We start from the raw sequence: 27,637 nt of genomic DNA, 5'->3' as shown, positions 1-27,637 counted from the left end.
AGTCACTTAAGTGGATTTTTGTAGGCCCTTTTATTAAAAGCCAGAAGTTAGCAAAAAGGCGCCTGTAAAGTTTTACGAGAGCGTTTTAATTTGTTTTGTCACCAAAGCTGTCCCCTTGTAAGGGATCTTTCCAAAATGGCTTTTCTGCAGGCATTAAAGCGATTATTATGTTCCTCCGTATAGCCTTAAGTTATTTGGTCCGACAATACAACCAACTTTGTAGGAACCAAAGAAGCTGCTGTTAAGACCGCAAAGTATCATTTTCACCGGGCTGTTCCTCGGTGCCGAATCCAAGGTGCTGCGGTTAAAGTTCTTATGTGGTGCAAATCAAGGACATGAACCAACCCCCGATGAAGTGACCGCTTGCGAAAATTACGGAGTTATTTCTAGGTACATTAGATGCGGTGAAAAAATCCCCATAGCAAACCACCAAGCGCGCAGTGTCTATGTTAGAAAACTTATAACTCTTAAATAAAGCAAAAATCTTTTTTTAGTTGTTTACGCTTTGTTGGTCGTAAGCCGGCTATATCTCGCCCGCTCGGCCATGGTCATGGTGGATGGTCACTCTCGCTTCAAATATTTTTTTTTTCGTGGTCTTTAAGAATTTTTGAAATGGATTGTGGAACAATTAGTGCATCAGCTAGCATTTCTACATTCATTATAAAGCTAAGAGCCCCAGACGACTGTGGGCCGCTTGAGAAAACACTAGATTTTAAATTTGAAGGACAGGAAAGACATTTAATAGAGTGAAGACCATTTTAGTTCGAACATAAGACCCTAAAAGGGTCTTATTTCTAGACTTCCTAGCCACCGCACTCAAGGTAATTGCGGGCCCACTTGATTCGGCAGATTAATTGAATCAAATAACCGGTAGGTTATAATAAATACGCAGACGCAGAATAAAACTAATGACTTAACAGAGGCCGTTAATAAAATTATCAAGGCAATTCAATATAGTATTCTTGACACTTCTCACCTGTACGAGGTACTTTTGGCCAGAAATAGAATACTAATAACTGAGATTCAAAACGTCAACAGCCGACAACATAAGCCCAGCAATTTTTAATCAAAATTATTTGTAGTCTGCATTACGCCTACTAGAGGCGTCTAACTTTAGAGTAAATCAGTCCGATAGTAAAATCCATGTGTACCTTAAGATTAAAACAATTCGTAAAAAGGTCACAATCTTCTCTGTATCACACCAACACACCATCCTGCAGTTGAATGAGAACACAGTAGCCGAATGCAATAGCGCCGTCTTAGGCAACTTAGACGCATCGAACTTAACAACTTACGCATCGTTTTGCCAACTGGCGGCCCATGATACTTGTGCTCGAGGCCTAAACGCTGGGAGTACCGCACTATGCGAGATGGGCACTCTGGCACAAAAACTCTGGACATGGCGGCATCTCCGTTGAAATCGGCTGGAACTACCGACCCTGGTTCGGGGTCGGCGTGGAAGCCAGACTTCTCATCAGCTACTCCTTCCTACTCATCATGATGCTGAGGAAGAGACGAGACGCACATGAGATCCAACAAGTCGTTCAAAAATTCTAAATGACCGAGGACGTTCATGTTTCTAAGGGGAGAGTTGTTAACACTGTTAAGGAGTGATTATAAGTCGATACAGATCTTGGGTGATTATTGGACCTGAATGCGCTCTGAGCAGGCTGCGAACTGCCAGAGCAGACTAATTATACGCTCTGCCAGCAGACTTAGGCTCTATGCTCACAGAGTGTTGCGGGCCATGGACACGTGTGGCATTCTCTCCACATGTGAACCGCTCAAACATACAACCCATCTTAGTCCGGTTTTCTGCGAAAGGTGAGCCCAACTGAGAACTGGATTTGCCCAACACAGTTTATAAAAAATATTGACTCCGATAAGTAAATCGGTACGCTGTGACCAGAAAAACTGTGGATCAGACTGCAGATTCCAACTTCCATAGTAAATCTAGACCGGGATGATGGCGGCGATGACTTCGCATCATTAGACGGCTCGGTACACTCGACTGAGAATGACGTGGGTGAAACAACCGATGGCTTCAATTTCCAAAAAATTTTATTTCAAAAAATTCCCAAAAAATAAACAAGCTGTCATTCCTGCTTCCACACTGACAATTAGCAGCGAGGCACTTACGCAGGTGATGGCAAGTTTGGAGACACATTCAAAGGTCCTGGTCCAGACTGAGGTACAGAATCTCGTTAACATGGCCTAAAATATAAAACTACGTTTATTAAATCGGGATTTTAAGAGGCACCGCGACATCATAATTATACCCTTGCAGAGGGTATTATAATTTTGGTCAAAAGTGTGCAACGCAGTGAAGAAGACATCTCCGACCCTATAAAGTATATATATTCTTGATCAGGATCACCTCCTGAGTTGATATGAGCATGTCCGTCTGTCTGTCTGTTTCTACGCGAACTAGTCTCTCAGTTTTAAAGCTATCGACTTGAAACTTTGCACACACCTTTCTTTCTTTTGCACGCAGTATATAAGTCGGAACGGCTCGGATCGGCCGACTATATCCTATAGCTGCCATATAACTGATTGATCGGAAATGGTATAACTTTGGTTTTTTTAGAGTTAGAGAGTTGACATGACAGGTCAAATTTGACATGAGAGCTATTTTTGGCAAAACATTACGACATGCTAAATTTCATAAGGATCGGCCGACTATATCCTATAGCTGCCATATAACTGAACGATCGAAAGTGACCCAACTTTCGTGTTTTTGATGATAGAAAGCTGAAACTTAGTACAGATTCTATTTTCGGTCAGTTTATCCAACCTACCAAATTTCATTAGGATCGGCCGACTAGCTGCCATATATACCAACTTTGGTATTGTTAAAGATAGAAGTTTGGGACTTGTTTTAAATTTTGTATTATAATAAATTGGATTATATAATCATATTCTCATAAGGATCGGCCAACTATATCCGATGTTTGCGATATATATACGGTTTTAACTGCAAGGGTATATCAACTTCGGCTCCGCCCGAAGTTAGCTTTCCTTTCTTGTTTTCCTCTAAGATTTCCAAAGAACAAACTGTTTTTAAAGCTGAGTCCCAAAAATCAAAATCTCTTCAGCTCTTTCGTTTTACCACTAACCATACACTATAGAAACCCATCATGCAACGGAAATGGACGCAAAAATTTCTTGCGACAGGCCCGAGCAGGCCCCAGAGCGAGATCCTGCTTTCTTTCTTACTATCATCTTTCATTCATCCTACGCTCATACTCTCATTGAATGCTTTCTGTTTCTCAGTCTCTGAAAGGAACGCGATGAAGAAGGTTGGTTTACGCTTGGATTGATCTTTGTATGAATGCGTGTCCCACATTCACCCACAGGGGTGCATGTTTGCGTGCGATTTCGTTTCGAAGCCAGCGCACACAAATTTTGATTTTTGTAACTTTTCAGGCTTGCTACCCTAAGAAAATTCGGGTATTCGTTATTGGGTGAAATGGCGAAAGAAATTATATTATTTGTCATATTATATTTTTTTAATATTTCAGTATACATTTAACAATTAGTTAGGAATAAGATTAAGAGGTAGAAGTAAAATTTTTTTATTCATATATTTTTTCGAATCATTAAAAATCAATATACTGCAAAAAAGGAACAGGGTATATTTCAGTCGAAGCCACTTAAAACGCCGATTGCTTTTAAGTTTTTGTTGTACTGCAAAAGCCTTGTGCATGTATACTCTAACAATGGAATTATTTTTAGGGGAGACACGAAAGCAGCTGATTAACTTGTTTACCTTTTTTTTAGGCACTTGTTATTAATTTGGTTTGTTGTGAGATTTCCTTTAATGTATTGGTTCTTTAAAATAGTTGCCGCTCAAATTTGTTACCAACATAAATAGATATATAAATATATAACAAGAAAGGAAAGCTAACTTCGGGCGGAGTCGAAGTTGATATACCTTTGCAGCTAAAACCGGATATATGTATATCGCAAACATCGGATATAGTTGGCCGATCCTTATGATAACATCATAATAAAACCAATTACTTACAATAAAAAATCTAAAAAAAAGTCCCACGGTTTTATCTTCAAAAATACGAAAGTTGATATTTCTACCAAATACCATTTCCGATCTTTGAGTTATATGGCAGCTATAAGATATAGAGATATATAAGAGATATAGAAGATATATAAGATATAAGATCCTTATGGAATTTTGTAATGTCGTAATGTCGTTTCGGCATGTCGTAATGTTTTGCCAAAAATAGCTCTCGTGTCAAATTTGAACTCTCTAACTCTAAAAACACCAAAGTTGTACCATTTCCGATCAATCAGTTATATGGCAGCTATAGGATATAGTCGGCCGATCCGGGCCGTTCCGACTTATATTGTCATATATACTTACATGCATACGCACAGAAATCCTATATGTATGTACACATGCTGTAGAAGTGAGCTTTTACCTCACAGAATTTCACAGCCTCGAAAGCCTAGATCATAAGTTAGTCTTAAGCTGATCACGACTCAGAGCGGATGTTAATTGAAGAATTAATAAAGTTATTAATTATACTATAAACATAAACCCGCGTATTATAATTAAACAACAAATTACAAGTGTCATGAGAGCATTTTTGTACCAACTGAGAAAGTTGGCAATCAACACTAAACTGGTGACGAGTATTTAAAACATAAAACTACAGCTACCTAATATCGACAACTATTAATTCTAAAATTGCGTGTTCTAGTACTATATTTTACATTAACAGAGGGAAAAATATAGTATTGGACATCGCTAAATACAAAGCACACACGTGATAAAAGCACCTTACGTAACACGCAGAACAGGATAAGAAGGAAGAAAGAAAAACTAAGACGAACGTGGAGAAAGTAAACTATAAGCCTTTCTTACCGCTACGACTGGAAACTGTGAACAAGGCGATCGGTGCGAAGCAACAATCGACAAACCGTGGTTCTAAAACTAAATTAAAACTTTTTTTGTCTGGGTAATTTACACATTTACAATTTACAAGTTAAGTTAAGTTAAAAATGGATGCTACTAGTATTAACGCCCTTAATTGAACTTTGAACTGCTTGAAAAATGTACAAGGCTTTGATGGCACCGACGTTAACCAATTGCCAGACTTTATTTCGCAAATTGAAGCAATTATGCCAACGCTCGCCGGTTACGACAATGCAACGGGAAAAATCTTATTCGGCTTTGTACAAAATAAATGTGTAGGAATATCAAGACCAGTTATTCACAGGTACGGTAAAATCGAAAATTGGGATAAACTCAAAGAAATTTTGCTAAAAAACTTCGGAGAAAAAGAAAGCAGCGATAACTTAATGGACATGCTTAAAATGTGTAGGGTAGACGGTACAATAGAACAATTTTATGATAAAATTAACGACGTTGCAAATCGCTTGCATAATCGTATACTTACACACAACGACGAGACATACAGCACAGGCGAAGTAAACAGAATTGCCTTGCGAGTATTTAGAGATAACTTGCCAGAGCCGACTAAGACTATGATTTTCGCTAGAAACCCCGAAACATTAGATGAGGCCTATAAAATCATCGAGGATGCTAGACATCAGAATTATACGTTTTACGGACCTTTCCGGAAAACTAATAAAAATAGTAAACCGAACTATAGGTCAAGTTTCAGCGATGATAATAAAAATTCTAATGAGCAACTAGTACCTCAGACGGACGATTCTAATAAAGGCCAGCAAACCCACTTCAAACCTGGCAATAATAAACTCAGTACTAACTCAAGGTTCCAAGACCATAAACCTTTAGTTTGGCTAAACAATTAAAAAGAGCCAAACCTAAAACTTCAACGTTGGAAAATTCAGTTAAATGAGTTTGATTTCGATATAAGCTTTATCAAAGGAAAAGAAAACGCTCTAGCGGATGGCCTCAGTAGAATCCCAAGCTCCAATAGCGCAAAAGCAGACGAAGACAGCCTCGAGATAGATAGCGAAGATATTTTTTTGGCCGAAATAAAAAACAATCTCCGCATCAACGTCTTAAACGTCGTAGGTGAAAATCAGGATTTCTTCGAACAGCTAATAAAATTATTTAATAGCGAATTGGACGATATTGAAACCATCCACACTGCAATATCGGACGATCGAAACTTTATCCCAATTACCGAAAAATGTCTAAATATTTTTAAAATTCAAATAATACTTAACATTGGTGAAAATGATTCACGATCCACAAAGATCTTGTACAAAAAGAAAGTTAGACACATTGTTAAAACAAAAGGCGATGCTGAAAAATTGTAAAAAGTCATGCAAGAAATAATACCCGAAAAAGGACTAGTAATTTATTGCGAAGACACAAAATTATATTTAATGTTCCAAGAAAACTATAGACAATATTTCTCCAACAATACAAATTTAAGAGTACTAAATACATGTATACTATTAAAAGACGTTACAGATAGAGAGAAAATGTTAAAAATTATAGAAAATGAACACTTAAAAAACAACCACAGGGGCATAAATGAAATTTTGTTAGAAATTAAGCAAGTATATTATTACCCTAATTTGTTAAAAGAAATTAAAAAGTATATAAATAACTGCAATATATGCAACACAGCTAAATATGATCGCCGCCCAATTAAATATAATTATTGTATAACCGAATCATCTGAAAAACTGAATGATATAATTCATATGGATATATGGTTTCCACAACGAAATATCATGTACCTTACTACAATCGATAAATTAAGTAAATATGCAACAACACATTTTTTAAAAGACCGATCATGGATTTCTCTGCTTAACGCAATTAAACTAAGACTCCAATATCTAGGAAAACCTAAGAAAATGGTTACGGACAATGAATTTAATATACTAAAAATTAGGGAATACCTCCAGGACAATGATGTCCAGATGCATTTCACGACCCCATACAAAAAAACTGGAAATTCAGATATTGAACGCCTTCATCTAACTTTAAACGAACACATACGGTTATTCAATGCGGATCCTAACAATAAAGATAGCCTGAAAGACAAAGTTTAAAAGGCTATTATATCATACAACAACACAATCCATAATACAACTAACATTAGGCCAATCGATATTCTAAAGAATTTACTCTCTTCTGAAGACATCGAAAAACTATGTAAAAAGATAGCAGACAATAAAATAAAGCTTATGTCAAAACAACCTTTAGAATCTAATGATAATTTTAAGAACGATTTCCTCAAAAATAATAAAGTAGGTAAATCACAACCAAAATATAAACGTATCGAAGGTTATGAGCAGCAGGGTAATTATCTCGTATCTGTCGACAACCCGAATCAAAAAATTTATAAGGATCAAGTTAAACGAATATATAACCACCAAGACGTTAATATGTAAGCTCGATAAAAATATTGTAAGATACAATTAATTTTCAACAAAGATATTGTCGAAACTTGCGCGCGGGGTGTCATATATACTTACATGCATACGCACAGAAATCCTATATGTATGTACACATGCTGTATAAGTGAGCTTTTACCTCGCAGAATTTCACAGCTTCGAAAGCTAAGATCACGACTCAGAGCGGATGTTAATTAAAGAAATAATAAAGTTATTAATTATACTATAAACATAAACCCGCGTATTATAATTAAACAACAAATTACAAGTGTCATGAGAGCATTTTTGTACGAACTGAGAAAGTTGGCAATCAACACTAAACTATATACTGCGTGCAAAGGAAAGAGGGGTGTGTGCAAAGTTTCAAGACGATAGCTTTAAAACTGAGAGACTAGTTCGCGTAGAAACAGACAGAAAGACGGACAGACAAAACGTGCTTAAAGTTTAGACGCTACCGAGAAACTCATACTTTTCGGTGTAGGCGCGCTCTCGATTATGGGCTGTATCGCTGTCATTATTTGATATTTTTATTTGAAACATTAACAGTACATTCTTAATAAACAGTACTTTCAAAATATGTGACAAAAACAAAATCGATTTTTTCAACCTCATACATGAGACTACATCCTTAAAATGAAAGATCTACGTGTTCAAAGAAAAACAAATTAAATAAAAAAAAAAACAAGAAAGGAAAGCTAACTTCGGGCGGAGCCGAAGTTTATATACCCTTGCAGTTAAAACCGGATATATATCGCAAATATCGGATATAGTTGGCCGATCCTTATAAGAATATAACCCAATTTATTATAATACAAAACCTAAAAATGTCCCAAACTTCTATCTTCAAAGACACAAAAGTTGGGTCATTTCCGATCGTTCAGTTATATGGCAGCTATATATAGATATAGTCGGCCGATCCTTATGAAATTTGGCATGTCGTATTATTTGCCAAAAAATGCTCTCATATCGAATTTGAACTCTCTAACTTTAAAAACGTCAAAGTTATACCATTTGCGATCAATCAGTTATATGGCAGCTATAGGATATAGTCGGCCGATCCGGGCCGTTCCGACTTATATACTGCGTGCAAAGGAAAGAAGGGTGTGTGCAATATTTCAAGTCGATAGCTTTAAAACTGAGAGACTAGTTCGCGTAGAAACAGACAGACAGACGGACAGACGGACATGCTCATATCAACTCAGGAGGTGATCCTGATCAAGAATATATATACTTTATAGGGTCGGAGATGTCTCCTTCACTGCGTTGCACACTTTTGGACAAAATTTTAATACCCTCTGCAAGGGTATAAAGAACAGAAAGCTAACTTCGAGCGTAACGAAGTTAATATACACCGCAAATACTAGATATAGTTGACCTTTTCAACTCTCTAACTCAAAAAAAATTATGAAAATTATTCGGTTTGACAATTTATTAGAGACTAATAAAATGCTGCACGCAGACACGCACGCAGAAGTTCCTTTTAGGTAACGAAGGACGCGTTTAGCGGCCACCTTATGTTCCTTATGGGGGTCACTGCACCTCTGAGCCAACTTTGCCACACAATGAACAATGCCCGGCCTCGTAGTCATTGCTAGGTACAGCAGTGATCCAATAAGCGATTGATACTGCTTCTGGTTAACTCATGGACAGTCTTCCAAAATACATAGGTTCTGATCCAAAAGCGTTGCATTCTGCTTGCAGTCTTCCATGCCATAATCTCGTAACAGCCCGTCGATGAACTGCTTATGGCCAATTGTCCCACTCCCTTGAACCGTTCCACGTTGCCGTACTGGTCTTCTTTAACCGCAAACACCCAATAGTTCTCTCGCCAGGAGGAAGATTTACAAGACTCCATGTCTTAGTCGACAAGACAGTTGAGAACACTGGTGGTAGTTGAGAACACTCTTTCTGCATCGCAGCCTTCCATTCTTCAGCCTGTGTCAAGCTTAAAGCCTCCTTGACTCCACTCAGTACTTGGACGTCGGCAACACCAATAGCGTTAAGCATATTGTACTCCTTACGTGGTCCTCCTGGCCTTCCAGTACGAATTATCTTAGGTCTACCTGGGCCTCGCTGAACCTGTCGACGCTATCAATTAACTCGTCTTCACCATCTTGGGCTTCCGACTGTTCGTCCCTTGCACGATCTCCGCCATTTCCATCACCACATCTCTGGCTTCCTTGATAGTTTGCGTATCAGGATTGAAGAGTCTATACGCTCAGGCAGTTTCTGAATACCCGACCAGGATATGCTCTATTCTTTTCTGAGAAAATATTCTTTTCCTTGTCTTGTCTAGCACAATTGCCTTTGTACCAAACACCTTAAGATGGGATACGCTGGGCTTTTTCCCAAGCCATGCTTCGTATGGAGTCTTGTCTGGCAATGTAGGAATTTCTAATCGGTTCCTCAAATACATCGCAGTCATTATCACTTCCCCCCACAGGTACTCGTTCGCATTAGCGTGAACCATCATGCTCCATTTCCACTAGCGTGCGATTGGCACGCTCAGCAACGCCGCTTTGCTGTGGAGTGTCGGGAACGGTGAGCTGCCTCTCCCATTGCTTACCAGGAAGTTTTTGAATGCGCCAGTAACCGCTCTACCATTATCGCTCCGTATAGCTTTAATCTGCTGCCCAGTTTGCATCTCAGCCAACTTGATTTGTTATTGATTTATTGCAACTTGATTTGGAATAATAAACGTTATTACTTGATTTGTTTTCCCGTTTACAGAAAAAGTATTTTTGTTCTTATTTTCGAAAAAAAACAAGTTCGTCTGTTTGTTCGCTTTTGATACCGTTTCGCCGTTCTTAATCTTGACACTCACACTATTTTTCGATAAACTTATTTGGAACCCGTTATTAGTTGCTCTCGGCACTGAAATAAAATTACACTGAAGGTTTTTTACGAACAACACATCAACCAATTCAATAATATTTTCTTGCCAAAACAGTTTTACTGTTCCAATGCCTTCATTTGATGGGCCATTGATGCAATGTAATTTTCTCCAACCAGCATAATTTTTTCCTTGTGCTCACGAATCGAAACAAATAACGATTTGTTTGCACATAAATGGGATGTTGCCCCACTGTCAATGCACCAAATATTTTTCGTTAGTCCACTTTGGCTCGCTGCGGCAGCGAAAACCGAGAACGACTTCTTGTTCTCTTCGCGTTTGCTCTCACTATTGGTATCCTTTTCTGATTTTTATTTTTGAGTAGCACTTTGCCGAAACATGTCCGTAATGACCACAGTTCCAACATTCCACATTTTTCTTGTCTTTCTTATGCTTGGGTTTTTCCTTTTCGGCACGCGACGAGTACATTTTCTGTTCCGCTTTATTTTCCATTTTGTCTCCCACTTCTCGTCGTTCTCCCTCTTCCAGCAACTTAATTTTTAGAGAAATCAAGGAAGGCAAAGAATCACGCGTCTCCATAGCAATTACGAAATTTTCGTACGAATCAGATAGGCTGGACAACGAAATTATTACAAGCATTTCTTCTGGGACTGGTTGATCGATCTCCTGTAATTTCTCGATGACGTCATTGAAATTACTCAAACTGTGACACTGTCTGACTCTGACATCTTCATATACAGCAACTGTTTAAACAACTGTATTTTACGCGCTGGTCCACTAGGCATGTGAACTAGGCATGTGAACACTAGCCAGCTTTTGTCAAGCTTCCATCGATGACTTGCAGTGTTTAACACAATTAATCTGGGACGGCTTTATACACAACAAAATACTCGCTAGGGCCTTTTCATCCTTGTTATCAAAGTTTGCCTGCTCTGCAACCGATCCACTTTCGTTTTTAACTTCAAAAAATGCTGCACGCAGACAGAACCAGAACTTAAAGAAGAAAGATAATTCGTTACTCCTTACTTTAGTGTATAACACAAGAGGAATAAGATATACAGTGGTGCATATCTAAACATTTTCAACAAATATTACTTTTATTCGGGACGTGCAAAAAGAGCCATATAACAAAGACATGTGTCGTTTAAGAATAATTTTTATACCCTTGCAGAGGGTATTATAATTTTGTTCAAAAGTGTGCAACATAGTGAAGGAGACATCTCCGACTCTATATAGTACAATATATATTCTTGATCAGGATCACCTCCTGAGTTGATATAAGCATGTCCGTCTGTCTGTGTCTACGCAATCTGCTCCCGCTCTATAAAATAGTGACAGTGGTAACAATAGCAAAGCAATATTTCTATGCATCTTGCTGCTACGCAGTAGTAAGTAAATGCAATCTCTGTTTTTTTTATTAGTTAAGAAATAAATAAAAAAAAATAAATTCGGTTAAGCATAGTGTTTGGTCATCGAGAGTTTTCGATGGCGTAAATAAAAAATGATTTTGTATTTAAATTGAACGTTATAAACTTTATTCGGGCCGCATATGAAATTAGGATTTATGTACAATATTTGAAATCCAATTTAGGATGCGAGCGCAGTAAAAGTACGAACGAGAGTGGCGCCAACCTTGCAGAATAGGCTGAGCGGAATGCTCGCTAACCATAAGCGCCGAAGTAGCAAAGCCGAGCGGCCGAAAGAGAGTCGGCTTGCGACCAGAAAAACATCAGTTACTTATTAATTGTTGTGTTTAAATTAGTTGCTTGCTGCTTGACCCGACATTCTCCCCCCAGTTGGGGCTCCTACTCCAACTTCATCCTTAAGGGGCAAAAGGCACAGCTTAGTCACTGCTCGCTTGGTAATTCCAGATGAGGTTTTTATCACCGCCACTCGAAAGATACCATCCCGACCAGGGATTAACTCCATTATTCTCGCAAGCGGCCATTTCATCGGAGGTAGATTCTCGTCCTTTACTAGCACCACATCGGTGGGGGCCAAGGCAGGACCGGAGGCGCGCCATTTGGAGCGCTGCTGGAGAAGACTTAGGTACTCCTCCTTCCATCGGGACCAGAAAGACTGCTGCAGGAAAGACACGCGCTGCCAGCTGTCCAACCGGTTGAAGTTCAGCTTTGTGACATCAGGCTCGATAAAGCTGACTGACGGAACACCAGTTAAAAAATGAGCCGGGGTCAGAACATCAAGGTCTGCAGGATTTTCTGAAAGAGACAATAAGGGTCGTGAATTTATAACAGCCCCAATATGGCACAGCAGCGTTCGCAGCTCCTCGAATCCCAGAACTGCAGATCCGACAGCTCGGTAAAAATGGTGCTTGGCGGTTTTAACAGCCGCTTCCCACAGACCACCGAAATGCGGAGATCGAGGAGGAATAAAATGCCATTCGATGGACTCCATAGAGCAAAACTCCAGCAGTGACCGTTGATGCTCTTCGCTTAGAAATAATCGGCGCAGCTCCTTTAGCTCGTTTTTGGCTCCAACAAAGTTGGTTGCGTTGTCAGACCAAATATGTTGAGGACTTCGGCGGGTGCATATAAAACGCTTCAAAGCCTGCAAAAAAGACATTGTGGACAGATCCCTTACAAGCTCCAGGTGGACGGCTTTGGTAGCAAAACAAATGAACATGCTAATGTAACATTTTACTGGAGCCTTATTACGCACTTCCGGCTTATAATAGAACGGTCCACAAAAATCCACACCAGTGACTCCGAAGACCTGGGAGCCGCTAACTCTTTCCTCCGGGAGATCAGCCATAATGTGCTGCAACAGCCGAGGCTTAGTCCGGAAGCATCGGATGCATTTGTGTAATGCCTTCGTCACGGTTTTTCTCCCCCCAATTGGCCAATATTGGGACCGAATAATTGCCAACAGTGCGCGAGGTCCCGTATGTAAATTTCGCTCATGGAAGTCAACAATTATAGCCCGCGTAACTGGATGACTTCTTGGAAGTATAATTGGATGCTGATTATCACAATCCATAGACGAATTTTTTAGCCGACCGTCTACGCGCAACAGTCCAAATTTGTCCAAGAAGGGAGAGGATGAGGCAAGGGCACTGGATACCGCTATTTCTTTTCATTTTGAAGAGCCTTTATTTCCTCCCAAAAATGCACACGTTGCACTAGCCGCAATAAAAGCTGTGTTCCAGATTTTATATCGCTAGCCGTAACACCGTTGTGGTGAATTCGTTGAGAAAACTTGTATACGTAAGCGAATACCCTCTGCAGTGCTGGAAACGAATTAGCGTACTTAGAAACCGCTGTTATATCCACGTACGGAGACTGAATGAGCAGGACCCTTGCACGTAACTCCAGGGTTGATCTCTCAGATGGGACCGCGGTTGGCCACGTCTCTTGGGATCCAACGAGAAACGGAGGACCATGAGACCACAGCTTATTCTCAACCAATTCATTGGGAAGAGCACCACGCGACAGGATATCTGCTGGGTTCAAAGAAGTGGGAACATACCGCCACTCCATTTCTCTAGTTAGCTTCTGAATGGTCGAAACTCGATTGGCGACGAAAACATTAAACCGAGAGGGTTCTTCTCGAATCCAAGACAGAGCCACAGCAGAATCGCACCAGCAAAAATACTTTCCAACGTAGACCTTCAACTGCTCTACTTCCGACATAAGTCGAGCCAACAACTCGGCTCCCGATAACTCCAGCTTAGGCACCGTAACAGTCTTTAACGGCGCAACTCGGGACTTCGAACAGAGTAAATAGCTTGCAGATCCTGCGCCCTTGGACACGACATAAACGCATGCCCCATACGCCTCAATGCTGGCATCACAGAATCCATGGACCTCCACCTCGGATTTCGATGTCAGCACCCATCTAGGGAATTCGGCGCGCTGCGTACTACCAAAGCTGCTACAAATCATATTCCAGTCGCAGTGAAGAGCTTGAGGAAGACTTTCATCCCAGGACAACTTCTCACGGCACAGCTTCTGAAGAAAGATCTTTGCCTTTGAAATTACAGGACCAACAAGGCCTAAGGGGTCATAAAGCCGAGCGACTGAAGAAAGCACAATGCGCCTAGTGGGCTTTGAGATTGACTGAATCCCTTCAAAAGAAAATAGCAAGCGGTCAGTTGCAGGATCCCAAGCAAGACCCAGTGTCTTTGTGAAGTTGCTACCATCATCAAACTTTAGGAAAGACTCCCGATCTTCTTCAGGCACCTTATCCAGAACGTCAGCAACATTGGAGCACCACTTCCTTAACCGAAAATGGCCTTTGGCAAGGATCGCGGATGTTTGCTGCATTATGCTAATAGCTTCATCTATAGAGTCGCCTCCGGAAAGCAGATCATCCACATAAAAGTCGCGACGCAGAATTTCGGCCCCCTTTGGAAACATTATTTGCTCATCATCTGCCAACTGATGCATTGTCCGAACTGCTAAAAATGAGGCAGGCTTCGTTCCGTAGGTGACCGTGTCCAGCTTAAAAACCTGTAACTCATCCTGGGTGGAATCCCGCCAAAGAATACACTGAAGATAGCTGTCCTCAGGAAAAACCCTGACGCAACGATACATTTTACAAATATCTCCAGTAATGGCCACCCGATGGCATCGGAACCTTAACAGAATATGCAGTAACTTTGGCTGAATAACTGGGCCAGACATCAACACGTCATTCAATGAATATCCCAGAAGTTGTGACAGCAGATCCATCAAAGACAACCCTGAGCTTGGTTGTTGAACTGTCCTCCTTTAAAACACAATGGTGTGGAAGAAAGTATTGGCCAGTGACGCTCGCATCAGAAGGGACTGGAGACATGTGACCCAACTCCAGATACTCCTTTATGAAGGCAGCATATTGCTCCTTTAATTGAGGACGGCGACAGAGCTTCCTTTCGAGGGAAAGAAATCGTCGAACGGCTTGGGGGTACGACTCTCCCAGCAGCTTAGAGCCGCATTTTAACGGAAGCCGCACAGCGTAAGCGCCGGAATCCAGCCGAGCAACATGTTGCACGAAATGCGCATCGCAATCTAGCTCTTCCTTCGTCCGCTTCACAATAGGCTCGGAGCAGTCTTCGATTTCCCAAAACCGGCGGAGCAAAGAATCCAGCTGATCATCCAGCATTGTTGCGCTCTCCGGAACATCCTTGTGGGCAGTGGAAACGAGTGATCTTCTCTGGACATGTGAACCGCCTCCACACACGACCCATCCAAGTTGAGTTTTCTGCAGCAATGGCAGGCCGGCTGAGAGCTTAATTTGCCCAACACACAACAGCTCATAAAACAGACTGGCTCCGATAAGAAGGTCGATGCGCTGTGGGCGGAAAAATTCAGGATCAGCCAAAGAAAGATTGCCAGGAATATTCCAGCTGGAGACATCCAAACTGAAGCTAGGCTGCAGGTCCGTGATATTGGCGGCGATGACGGCGTTAACCAGGGCCGAGTACTCGGAACAGTGGGAACGTAGGAGAATATCAACAGAGAATCCATCTGTCGCAAAGCCGGTATCTCCAATACCAGACACCGCCATGAATGACTTTGTACCTCCGGAGCTGCAGCTGACTTGCCAGCCGGGAAGTGATCACGTGCACCTGAGATCCAGAATCCAACAAAGCTCGGCATGGAACAAGGGATCCAGCGCGACTACGAACAAAAATGTTCGCTGTAGCAAGCAACGATATATCGCCGCTGTGACCTTGAGCAACTAGTGCATTAGCAGTGGACGGCGAAGAGGCTGCAGGCTCGGCGACCTCGGCTATGGCTGACGTGGGAGGACCAACCAAAGGCTGGCCGCTAGATGCCGGCGGCTCCAGGAAATGCAGCAGGCTGTGATGCCTCCTTCCACAACTGCGACAACTAGCAGCGAGGCACTCACGCATGTGATGGCCCGTTTGCAGACACTTCCGACAAAGACCGAGTCGCCTGGCCTCACCAAGGCGAATCTCAGGGGGCATTGATAGAAATCGGGGGCATGCAGACATTATATGGGACCATCCACCGACTAGAGCACAGGTAGAGGGAAGCGAATTAGTAACAATAAAGGATGATCTACCATTATTTGCACCTCGACGCCTTCCCACATGAGCGCCCGGGGCGTATGCAGCCATGGCCACGTCCATAGCCTCCAGCGTCCTACACCGCTGCTCCAAAAATTCGGCCATCGACTCCCAAGTAGGGATGGCGTCTGAACCTGAGGAGTTTTGACTCTCCTCCCACTTGGCCTGGGTAGCTGGGTCCAACCTTTGAAGCAGAACTTGGACGATGATGCAGCTGGCGATCTGAACTGAAGTACCCAAATTCTTTAAGGCTCGCATATGGGCATTAAATTTGTCCGAAAGACTTCGAAGTGCTGCTATTGAGCCACTTTCCAACAGACTGAGGCCCAGAATCTCGGTTCACGTGTGCCTGAAATATTAAGCGACGGTTATTAAATCGTTTCTCCAATAAATTCAGCGCAACATCATAGTTCTCGTCGGAGACTTCCAAGGAACGCACTGCTTCGAAAGCGGACTCCCGAAGGCAAGATCGCAACCTTTGCAACTTTTCCACCTTACTAATACGAGGATTGCTGCCGACGATGGTAGAGAAGATCGAGTAAAATTCAGCCCATTCCGAGTATCCACCGCTGAACGTAGGGAGCGGCAAAGGAGGCAGCACTTGAAAACTTTGACCTAACCCTGGGTCAGCCTGCATGGTGGACATTCCGTTGGCAAGGGTGGAGTGGGCAGCAATTCGAGATGAGCGAAGGGTCGTCTCGTGCTCAATTTCCGCCTGCATCGTCGCTACTAGCTCCGAAACAGTCCATCGAAGGTCACTGCTGATCTGCAAAATGTCCAAATCCTCAAGCTCCCCGTGGATGGCCTTGAAGTCGCTGAACATGGTGGCTATCTGACCATGTCGCATCGTCCACCTTGGAAATAGGCTGAAGAGCTCCTTGGATCCTCTGTAAGTCCTGGAAAATACCCAGGGTCTTGCACTTTAAAATTGCACTCCGGGTTGGAGTGGGTGCTCCTGTGACGGCGCCGCTGGAGTTCATGATTTATTATATTGAGTTCCGAACAACCGAAATAAATTTTATTTGCTCGCGGCGAACACGATCTGTCCCACTGTGCGCTCAGAACCGTAGCGGAATTGTGGAATGTATATATGTATGAAGCTAGAAGTCTATGTGCGAGCGAATGCACTTGCGTTGTGGATCGTATGTTTGTATGAAGTCTATGCGCGGGCGAATGTACTTGCGTTGTGGATTGTAAATATGTATGTGTGCTTGTGAACTAACGTTATGTTTATGCCTGTATATATGTATAATATAATAATATATTATAATTTGTTTATTATTGTAAATAAACTTATTAGACACGTATGATAATTCGATAATGATAATTTCAAATAACACTGTTTACAAAATTGTTTTGTTTTTGTTTTAGTAATTTGTTTATGTGTATATAAATATATTAACGATCACGTCGGGGTCACCAATGTTTGGTCATCGAGAGTTTTCGATGCCGTAAATAAAAAATGATTTTGTATTTAAATTGAACGTTATAAACTTTATTCGGGCCGCATATGAAATTAGGATTTATGTACAATATTTGAAATCCAATTTAGGATGCGAGCGCAGTAAAAGTACGAACGAGAGTGGCGCCAACCTTGCAGAATAGGCTGAGCGGAATGCTCGCTAACCATAAGCGCCGAAGTAGCAAAGCCGAGCGGCCGAAAGAGAGTCGGCTTGCGACCAGAAAAACATCAGTTACTTATTAATTGTTGTGTTTAAATTAGTTGCTTGCTGCTTGACCCGACATTCTCCCCCCAGTTGGGGCTCCTACTCCAACTTCATCCTTAAGGGGCAAAAGGCACAGCTTAGTCACTGCTCGCTTGGTAATTCCAGATGAGGTTTTTATCACCGCCACTCGAAAGATACCATCCCGACCAGGGATTAACTCCATTATTCTCGCAAGCGGCCATTTCATCGGAGGTAGATTCTCGTCCTTTACTAGCACCACATCGTGGGGGGCCAAGGCAGGACCGGAGGCGCGCCATTTGGAGCGCTGCTGGAGAAGACTTAGGTACTCCTCCTTCCATCGGGACCAGAAAGACTGCTGCAGGAAAGACACGCGCTGCCAGCTGTCCAACCGGTTGAAGTTCAGCTTTGTGACATCAGGCTCGATAAAGCTGACTGACGGAACACCAGTTAAAAAATGAGCCGGGGTCAGAACATCAAGGTCTGCAGGATTTTCTGAAAGAGACAATAAGGGTCGTGAATTTATAACAGCCCCAATATGGCACAGCAGCGTTCGCAGCTCCTCGAATCCCAGAACTGCAGATCCGACAGCTCGGTAAAAATGGTGCTTGGCGGTTTTAACAGCCGCTTCCCACAGACCACCGAAATGCGGAGATCGAGGAGGAATAAAATGCCATTCGATGGACTCCATAGAGCAAAACTCCAGCAGTGACCGTTGATGCTCTTCGCTTAGAAATAATCGGCGCAGCTCCTTTAGCTCGTTTTTGGCTCCAACAAAGTTGGTTGCGTTGTCAGACCAAATATGTTGAGGACTTCGGCGGGTGCATATAAAACGCTTCAAAGCCTGCAAAAAAGACATTGTGGACAGATCCCTTACAAGCTCCAGATGGACGGCTTTGGTAGCAAAACAAATGAACATGCTAATGTAACATTTTACTGGAGCCTTATTACGCACTTCCGGCTTATAATAGAACGGTCCACAAAAATCCACACCAGTGACTCCGAAGACCTGGGAGCCGCTAACTCTTTCCTCCGGGAGATCAGCCATAATGTGCTGCAACAGCCGAGGCTTAGTCCGGAAGCATCGGATGCATTTGTGTAATGCCTTCGTCACGGTTTTTCTCCCCCCAATTGGCCAATATTGGGACCGAATAATTGCCAACAGTGCGCGAGGTCCCGTATGTAAATTTCGCTCATGGAAGTCAACAATTATAGCCCGCGTAACTGGATGACTTCTTGGAAGTATAATTGGATGCTGTTTATCAAAATCCAACGACGAATTTTTTAGCCGACCGTCTACGCGCAACAGTCCAAATTTGTCCAAGAAGGGAGAGGATGAGGCAAGGGCACTGGATACCGCTATTTCTTTTCATTTTGAAGAGCCTTTATTTCCTCCCAAAAATGCACACGTTGCACTAGCCGCAATAAAAGCTGTGTTCCAGATTTTATATCGCTAGCCGTAACACCGTTGTGGTGAATTCGTTGAGAAAACTTGTATACGTAAGCGAATACCCTCTGCAGTGCTGGAAACGAATTAGCGTACTTAGAAACCGCTGTTATATCCACGTACGGAGACTGAATGAGCAGGACCCTTGCACGTAACTCCAGGGTTGATCTCTCAGATGGGACCGCGGTTGGCCACGTCTCTTGGGATCCAACGAGAAACGGAGGACCATGAGACCACAGCTTATTCTCAACCAATTCATTGGGAAGAGCACCACGCGACAGGATATCTGCTGGGTTCAAAGAAGTGGGAACATACCGCCACTCCATTTCTCTAGTTAGCTTCTGAATGGTCGAAACTCGATTGGCGACGAAAACATTAAACCGAGAGGGTTCTTCTCGAATCCAAGACAGAGCCACAGCAGAATCGCACCAGCAAAAATACTTTCCAACGTAGACCTTCAACTGCTCTACTTCCGACATAAGTCGAGCCAACAACTCGGCTCCCGATAACTCCAGCTTAGGCACCGTAACAGTCTTTAACGGCGCAACTCGGGACTTCGAACAGAGTAAATAGCTTGCAGATCCTGCGCCCTTGGACACGACATAAACGCATGCCCCATACGCCTCAATGCTGGCATCACAGAATCCATGGACCTCCACCTCGGATTTCGATGTCAGCACCCATCTAGGGAATTCGGCGCGCTGCGTACTACCAAAGCTGCTACAAATCATATTCCAGTCGCAGTGAAGAGCTTGAGGAAGACTTTCATCCCAGGACAACTTCTCACGGCACAGCTTCTGAAGAAAGATCTTTGCCTTTGAAATTACAGGACCAACAAGGCCTAAGGGGTCATAAAGCCGAGCGACTGAAGAAAGCACAATGCGCCTAGTGGGCTTTGAGATTGACTGAATCCCTTCAAAAGAAAATAGCAAGCGGTCAGTCGCAGGATCCCAAGCAAGACCCAGTGTCTTTGTGAAGTTGCTACCATCATCAAACTTTAGGAAAGACTCCCGATCTTTTTCAGGCACCTTATCCAGAACGTCAGCAACATTGGAGCACCACTTCCTTAACCGAAAATGGCCTTTGGCAAGGATCGCGGATGTTTGCTGCATTATGCTAAAAGCTTCATCTATAGAGTCGCCTCCGGAAAGCAGATCATCCACATAAAAGTCGCGACGCAGAATTTCGGCCCCCTTTGGAAACATTATTCGCTCATCATCTGCCAACTGATGCATTGTCCGAACTGCTAAAAATGAGGCAGGCTTCGTTCCGTAGGTGACCGTGTCCAGCATAAAAACCTGTAACTCATCCTGGGTGGAATCCCGCCAAAGAATACACTGAAGATAGCTGTCCTCAGGAAAAACCCTGACGCAACGATACATTTTACAAATATCTCCAGTAATGGCCACCCGATGGCATCGGAACCTTAACAGAATATGCAGTAACTTTGGCTGAATAACTGGGCCAGACATCAACACGTCATTCAATGAATACCCAGAAGTTGTGACAGCAGATCCATCAAAGACAACCCTGAGCTTGGTTGTTGAACTGTCCTTCCTTTAAAACACAATGGTGTGGAAGAAAGTATTGGCCAGTGACGCTCGCATCAGAAGGGACTGGAGACATGTGACCCAACTCCAGATACTCCTTTATGAAGGCAGCATATTGCTCCTTTAATTGAGGACGGCGACAGAGCTTCCTTTCGAGGGAAAGAAATCGTCGAACGGCTTGGGGGTACGACTCTCCCAGCAGCTTAGAGCCGCATTTTAACGGAAGCCGCACAGCGTAAGCGCCGGAATCCAGCCGAGCAACATGTTGCACGAAATGCGCATCGCAATCTAGCTCTTCCTTCGTCCGCTTCACAATAGGCTCGGAGCAGTCTTCGATTTCCCAAAACCGGCGTAGCAAAGAATCCAGCTGATCATCCAGCATTGTTGCGCTCTCCGGAACATCCTTGTGGGCAGTGGAAACGAGTGATCTTCTCTGGACATGTGAACCGCCTCCACACACGACCCATCCAAGTTGAGTTTTCTGCAGCAATGGCAGGCCGGCTGAGAGCTTAATTTGCCCAACACACAACAGCTCATAAAACAGACTGGCTCCGATAAGAAGGTCGATGCGCTGTGGGCGGAAAAATTCAGGATCAGCCAAAGAAAGATTGCCAGGAATATTCCAGCTGGAGACATCCAAACTGAAGCTAGGCTGCAGGTCCGTGATATTGGCGGCGATGACGGCGTTAACCAGGGCCGAGTACTCGGAACAGTGGGAACGTAGGAGAATATCAACAGAGAATCCATCTGTCGCAAAGCCGGTATCTCCAATACCAGACACCGCCATGAATGACTTGTACCTCCGGAGCTGCAGCTGACTTGCCAGCCGGGAAGTGATCACGTGCACCTGAGATCCAGAATCCAACAAAGCTCGGCATGGAACAAGGGATCCAGCGCGACTACGAACAAAAATGTTCGCTGTAGCAAGCAACGATATATCGCCGCTGTGACCTTGAGCAACTAGTGCATTAGCAGTGGACGGCGAAGAGGCTGCAGGCTCGGCGACCTCGGCTATGGCTGACGTGGGAGGACCAACCAAAGGCTGGCCGCTAGATGCCGGCGGCTCCAGGAAATGCAGCAGGCTGTGATGCCTCCTTCCACAACTGCGACAACTAGCAGCGAGGCACTCACGCATGTGATGGCCCGTTTGCAGACACTTCCGACAAAGACCGAGTCGCCTGGCCTCACCAAGGCGAATCTCAGGGGGCATTGATAGAAATCGGGGGCATGCAGACATTATATGGGACCATCCACCGACTAGAGCACAGGTAGAGGGAAGCGAATTAGTAACAATAAAGGATGATCTACCATTATTTGCACCTCGACGCCTTCCCACATGAGCGTCCGGGGCGTATGCAGCCATGGCCACGTCCATAGCCTCCAGCGTCCTACACCGCTGCTCCAAAAATTCGGCCATCGACTCCCAAGTAGGGATGGCGTCTGAACCTGAGGAGTTTTGACTCTCCTCCCACTTGGCCTGGGTAGCTGGGTCCAACCTTTGAAGCAGAACTTGGACGATGATGCAGCTGGCGATCTGAACTGAAGTACCCAAATTCTTTAAGGCTCGCATATGGGCATTAAATTTGTCCGAAAGACTTCGAAGTGCTGCTATTGAGCCACTTTCCAACAGACTGAGGCCCAGAATCTGGTTCACGTGTGCCTGAAATATAAAGCGACGGTTATTAAATCGTTTCTCCAATAAATTCAGCGCAACATCATAGTTCTCGTCGGAGACTTCCAAGGAACGCACTGCTTCGAAAGCGGACTCCCGAAGGCAAGATCGCAACCTTTGCAACTTTTCCACCTTACTAATACGAGGATTGCTGCCGACGATGGTAGAGAAGATCGAGTAAAATTCAGCCCATTCCGAGTATCCACCGCTGAACGTAGGGAGCGGCAAAGGAGGCAGCACTTGAAAACTTTGACCTAACCCTGGGTCAGCCTGCATGGTGGACATTCCGTTGGCAAGGGTGGAGTGGGCAGCAATTCGAGATGAGCGAAGGGTCGTCTCGTGCTCAATTTCCGCCTGCATCGTCGCTACTAGCTCCGAAACAGTCCATCGAAGGTCACTGCTGATCTGCAAAATGTCCAAATCCTCAAGCTCCCCGTGGATGGCCTTGAAGTCGCTGAACATGGTGGCTATCTGACCATGTCGCATCGTCCACCTTGGAAATAGGCTGAAGAGCTCCTTGGATCCTCTGTAAGTCCTGGAAAATACCCAGGGTCTTGCACTTTAAAATTGCACTCCGGGTTGGAGTGGGTGCTCCTGTGACGGCGCCGCTGGAGTTCATGATTTATTATATTGAGTTCCGAACAACCGAAATAAATTTTATTTGCTCGCGGCGAACACGATCTGTCCCACTGTGCGCTCAGAACCGTAGCGGAATTGTGGAATGTATATATGTATGAAGCTAGAAGTCTATGTGCGAGCGAATGCACTTGCGTTGTGGATCGTATGTTTGTATGAAGTCTATGCGCGGGCGAATGTACTTGCGTTGTGGATTGTAAATATGTATGTGTGCTTGTGAACTAACGTTATGTTTATGCCTGTATATATGTATAATATAATAATATATTATAATTTGTTTATTATTGTAAATAAACTTATTAGACACGTATGATAATTCGATAATGATAATTTCAAATAACACTGTTTACAAAATTGTTTTGTTTTTGTTTTAGTAATTTGTTTATGTGTATATAAATATATTAACGATCACGTCGGGGTCACCAATGTTTGGTCATCGAGAGTTTTCGATGCCGTAAATAAAAAATGATTTTGTATTTAAATTGAACGTTATAAACTTTATTCGGGCCGCATATGAAATTAGGATTTATGTACAATATTTGAAATCCAATTTAGGATGCGAGCGCAGTAAAAGTACGAACGAGAGTGGCGCCAACCTTGCAGAATAGGCTGAGCGGAATGCTCGCTAACCATAAGCGCCGAAGTAGCAAAGCCGAGCGGCCGAAAGAGAGTCAGCTTGCGACCAGAAAAACATCAGTTACTTATTAATTGTTGTGTTTAAATTAGTTGCTTGCTGCTTGACCCGACACATAGAAAAAATAGTATTGAAATTCAAAACATTGAATTTATTAGTGTTTCTTTGTATGCATTCCAAATAATCAAAATAGAATATATTACCATAGGTAATGTGTATGTTATTTAATATAATTATTCTAAAACAATAACTTGCACATATTTTATTTACTTCTTTTGCAGGGTATTATAATCTTGTCAGAAAATGTGCATCACGGTTAAAGGTTAACCAGCTGGAATTCCATAAACAATTTATGCTTGGATAGTCGATCAGTCTCTTGGCTCGTGTTACAGGCCTTACGCACGCGTATAATTCTAAAAAGAACTATATCTTACAGCTTCCATGTATCACAATAAACAAAAATTTAATAATATTTATTTTGTTTTTGAATTTAAAATATTTTAAAACATGGCAAATGGTAATTTTAATAAGATAAGAAAATCTATTAAAAAAACTCTCAATAAAATTTAAGCTTGAAATTTTAGACGCTAAATAGAATTGACTCGTTATATCTCTTGGTAAAAAAAAGGTTGAGAATTGACTCATTATATTTTTTGGTAAAAAGGTTGAACATTTATAGTGATAAAATGTATTTAAAAAAAAAAAGCAAGTAAAGCAAGTGTAAGAAATCCAATTAAACTAGTGAAAACACTCAAACAACCCTGAAGAGACGTGCAAACCTAATATACGACATCAAAATTTTCCTCGAGGATTTCCAAAGAACAAACGGCTTCTAAAGCAGTAATAGTTCTGATCGCTCAAATTTAAAACCAAAATTAAGATCCCTCAAAGTAAATTTTTTGGTATTATTTATCAGCCTTAAAGCCTGTCAGAAGCGTAAGCCAAGTTTTGGAACAAATAAACACAAACAAATATTAATGTTAATGCGCGGGCGAATACACTTGAAAGTGGAACGTATGTACTCGTATGTCTATCATAATAAAAAAAAAACAAAAAATTATTGTGAGCCGCTGAAAAAAATGTCCGGCAATAACCGGCTTCCCTCTCTTTCTCTTAAGCGAACGGTCGTGTTTTTTTGTGCGCACTGCGTTTATGATAAATATTGGTAAACCGGTGTTTACATACTTGTGATTTAAATATATTGTGAATAGAGGTGGGCACGGGCCGGGCTTTTTTTCGTGTCCCGCGGGCCCGGAGCGGGCCCAGGCCTTAAAATTAAGATTCGTGCGGGCTTCGTGCGGGCCCGGGCCTTTGCAAAACGGCCCGGCCCGTAAAAACCCGAAATAGGCCTTAAAACAATTTTGATTTGACCGCGCTATTTTTTTTTATTCTCGAATTACAACCGCCATTTATCGTATTTTAATTGCTTATCGATGTTACTATCGATTTGCTTAAACAATATTTTACTTGTTTGCACACCACTATTTAAAATTTGGCGTCCTATTTAAAATTCATAAACTTTGAAAAATAAAATAAAAACATGAATTAGGATTAATAAATATGAACTCATTACATATATGTATACATAAATAACATGTCTTTTAAATTTTGAAATATGTTTAAATAAGTTTCGTGACGGGCCGGGCCGGGCCCGGGCCTTGATGAAAAAGTTTCGTGTTCGGCCGGGCCAGGCCTCTCAAAAAAGATTTTGTTTCGTGCGGGCCCGGGCCCCAAAATACAGGCCCGCGCCCACCTCTAATTGTGAATCTTAACAATCTTTAGTCGAATTAATAATTTGTCTAAATTCTATTCCAAGCATAGCTCAGCTCTGCTTCTTCCCCGTCTTATCTGTATTTCTGCATTTCTCCTTTGCACTCTCCAAAGCTCCCGCTTCGGCTTCCTATTTGACACAGTGGTTCAAAGTATAGTGTTTTTTAACTTTTTATACCCTTGCAGAGGGTATTATAATTTTGTCCAAAAGTGTGCAACGACGTGAAGGAGACATCTCCGACCCTATAAAGTATATATATTCTTGATCAGGATCACCTCCTGAGTTGATATGAGCATGTCCGTCTGTCCGTCTGTCCGTCTGTCCGTCTGTCCGTCTGTCTGTCTGTCTGTTTCTACGCAAACTAGTCTCTCAGTTTTAAAGCTATCGACTTGAAACTTTGCACACACCCTTCTTTCCTTTGCACGCAGTATATAAGTCGGATCGGCCGACTATATCCTATAGCTGCCATATAACCGATTGATCGGAAATAGTATAACTTCGGTGTTTTTAGAGTTAGAGAGATCAAATTTGACACGAGAGCTATTTTTGGCAAACCATTACGACATGCCAAATTTCATAAGGATCGGCCGACTATATCTTATAGCTGCCATATAACTGAACGATCGGAAATGACCCAACTTTCGTGTTTTTGAAGGTAAAAAGCTCAAACTTAATACAGATTCTATTTTTGGCCAGTTGATCCAACCTACCAAATTTCATTAGGATCGGCCGACTATATCCTATAGCTGCCATATAACTGAACGATCGGAAATGGTACTTGGTAGAAATATCAACTTTCGTATTTTTGAAAAAAGAAGTTTGGGACTTTTTTTAGATTTTTTATTTTAGTTAATTAGTTTTATTATGATGTAATCATAAGGATCAGCCAACTATATCCGATGTTTGCGATTTATATCCGGGTTTAACTGCAAGGGTATGTAAACTTCGGCTCCGCCCGAAGTTAGCTTTCCTTTCTTGTTATATATAAATTTTGTTTTATTTATTAAAAATTATGGAATTTAATTTGTCTGTGCTATTAAGTCTTGTAACAAGCCAATTTCATCATCCCAGCCTGCTATCCATTGCTGGCTTTGTGAGAACGTCGTACACGCCAAGTATGCCGGGTTCACTGCATCAGTTTCGGATGCCATTTCCCGTAGGTCTGGGATACATTATTGTTGTGAAAATTGTCGTGCCGTGCAAGGCGAAATGAGGTCGTTCATGAGACAGACCAAAAATGGATTTAAAGAGTTGATCACTGGTTTTCGTAAAATCAATGACCAGCTCTGTGCGCTTGACACTCCGTTTAGTGACCTTCAGCTGCTAAATGAGTCCCCTAAGCGTAAGAAATCCGCTGTTTCGGATCCGCCTCAGCCTGCTCAGCCGACATTAAGGCAGCCGCTTTTATCTCTGGCCACCCCAAGGGCTAGAACTGAGAAAAATTCGTCCGAATTTCTCAGGGATAATGAGCAATTGTCTAATATGTCCGCCATGGCATCCCTTCAAGTGATGCCACAGGTCCTAGGGAACGAAACCCCCATTAGAGTCACCCAAAAGGGTATTTCACAGTCTGGACCACCGGCACCGACTGATGCTGCAGTTCTCGTACCTGCGACACCAAAACCCTTACAGGTGATCCCTCCATCGAAACATATATTTGTTTCTCGGCTTGCCCCTGATACTTCTGAGATTGATATCTTGGCTTACAAAAAGGACATACAAAAATTTAAATATACATATTTAAGGCGCACGTCATCTTTCAAGATTCGGGTGCCCCCGCCGATGTATGTATAAGGCGATTTGTTCTCCCAGTTTTTGGCCAGAGAACATCTTCGTCCAAGAACATAGGCCTAGCACTGCAAAGCAAAAAGTTTTAAAACCAGTGGGAGTGAAACTTCCCCATATCGGAACCACCGACCAACCATCCACTTCTTCTTTGCCCACTAACCCAAAAAACTAGTATCTTCACTAACCCCTAGAATACTAGGG

At 42.5% G+C, this 27,637-nt stretch overlaps 1 protein-coding gene across 2 annotated transcripts in view; it reads left to right on the top strand.

The window, feature by feature from the left end:
• Positions 1 to 27,637, top strand: part of Lrp4 (LDL receptor related protein 4) — a 323,222-nt gene that overhangs the window by 282,516 nt on the left and 13,069 nt on the right. Inside the window, exon 12 of one of the 2 annotated variants that reach the window (XM_070279918.1) lies at positions 24,159 to 24,462. The exons of the other annotated variant lie outside the window; for it this stretch is intronic. Coding sequence (XP_070136019.1) covers positions 24,159 to 24,197 — 39 coding nt within the window. The 3' untranslated portion in view covers positions 24,198 to 24,462. Of the gene's footprint in view, positions 1 to 24,158; positions 24,463 to 27,637 lie in introns of those variants that run through there. 2 annotated transcript variants of the gene reach the window in all.

The sequence above is a fragment of the Drosophila bipectinata genome, chromosome XL (genome assembly GCF_030179905.1).
Source record: "Drosophila bipectinata strain 14024-0381.07 chromosome XL, DbipHiC1v2, whole genome shotgun sequence".
Classification (NCBI taxonomy): Eukaryota; Metazoa; Arthropoda; class Insecta; order Diptera; family Drosophilidae; genus Drosophila; species Drosophila bipectinata.
This window is presented reverse-complemented; position numbering and strand designations above follow the sequence as displayed.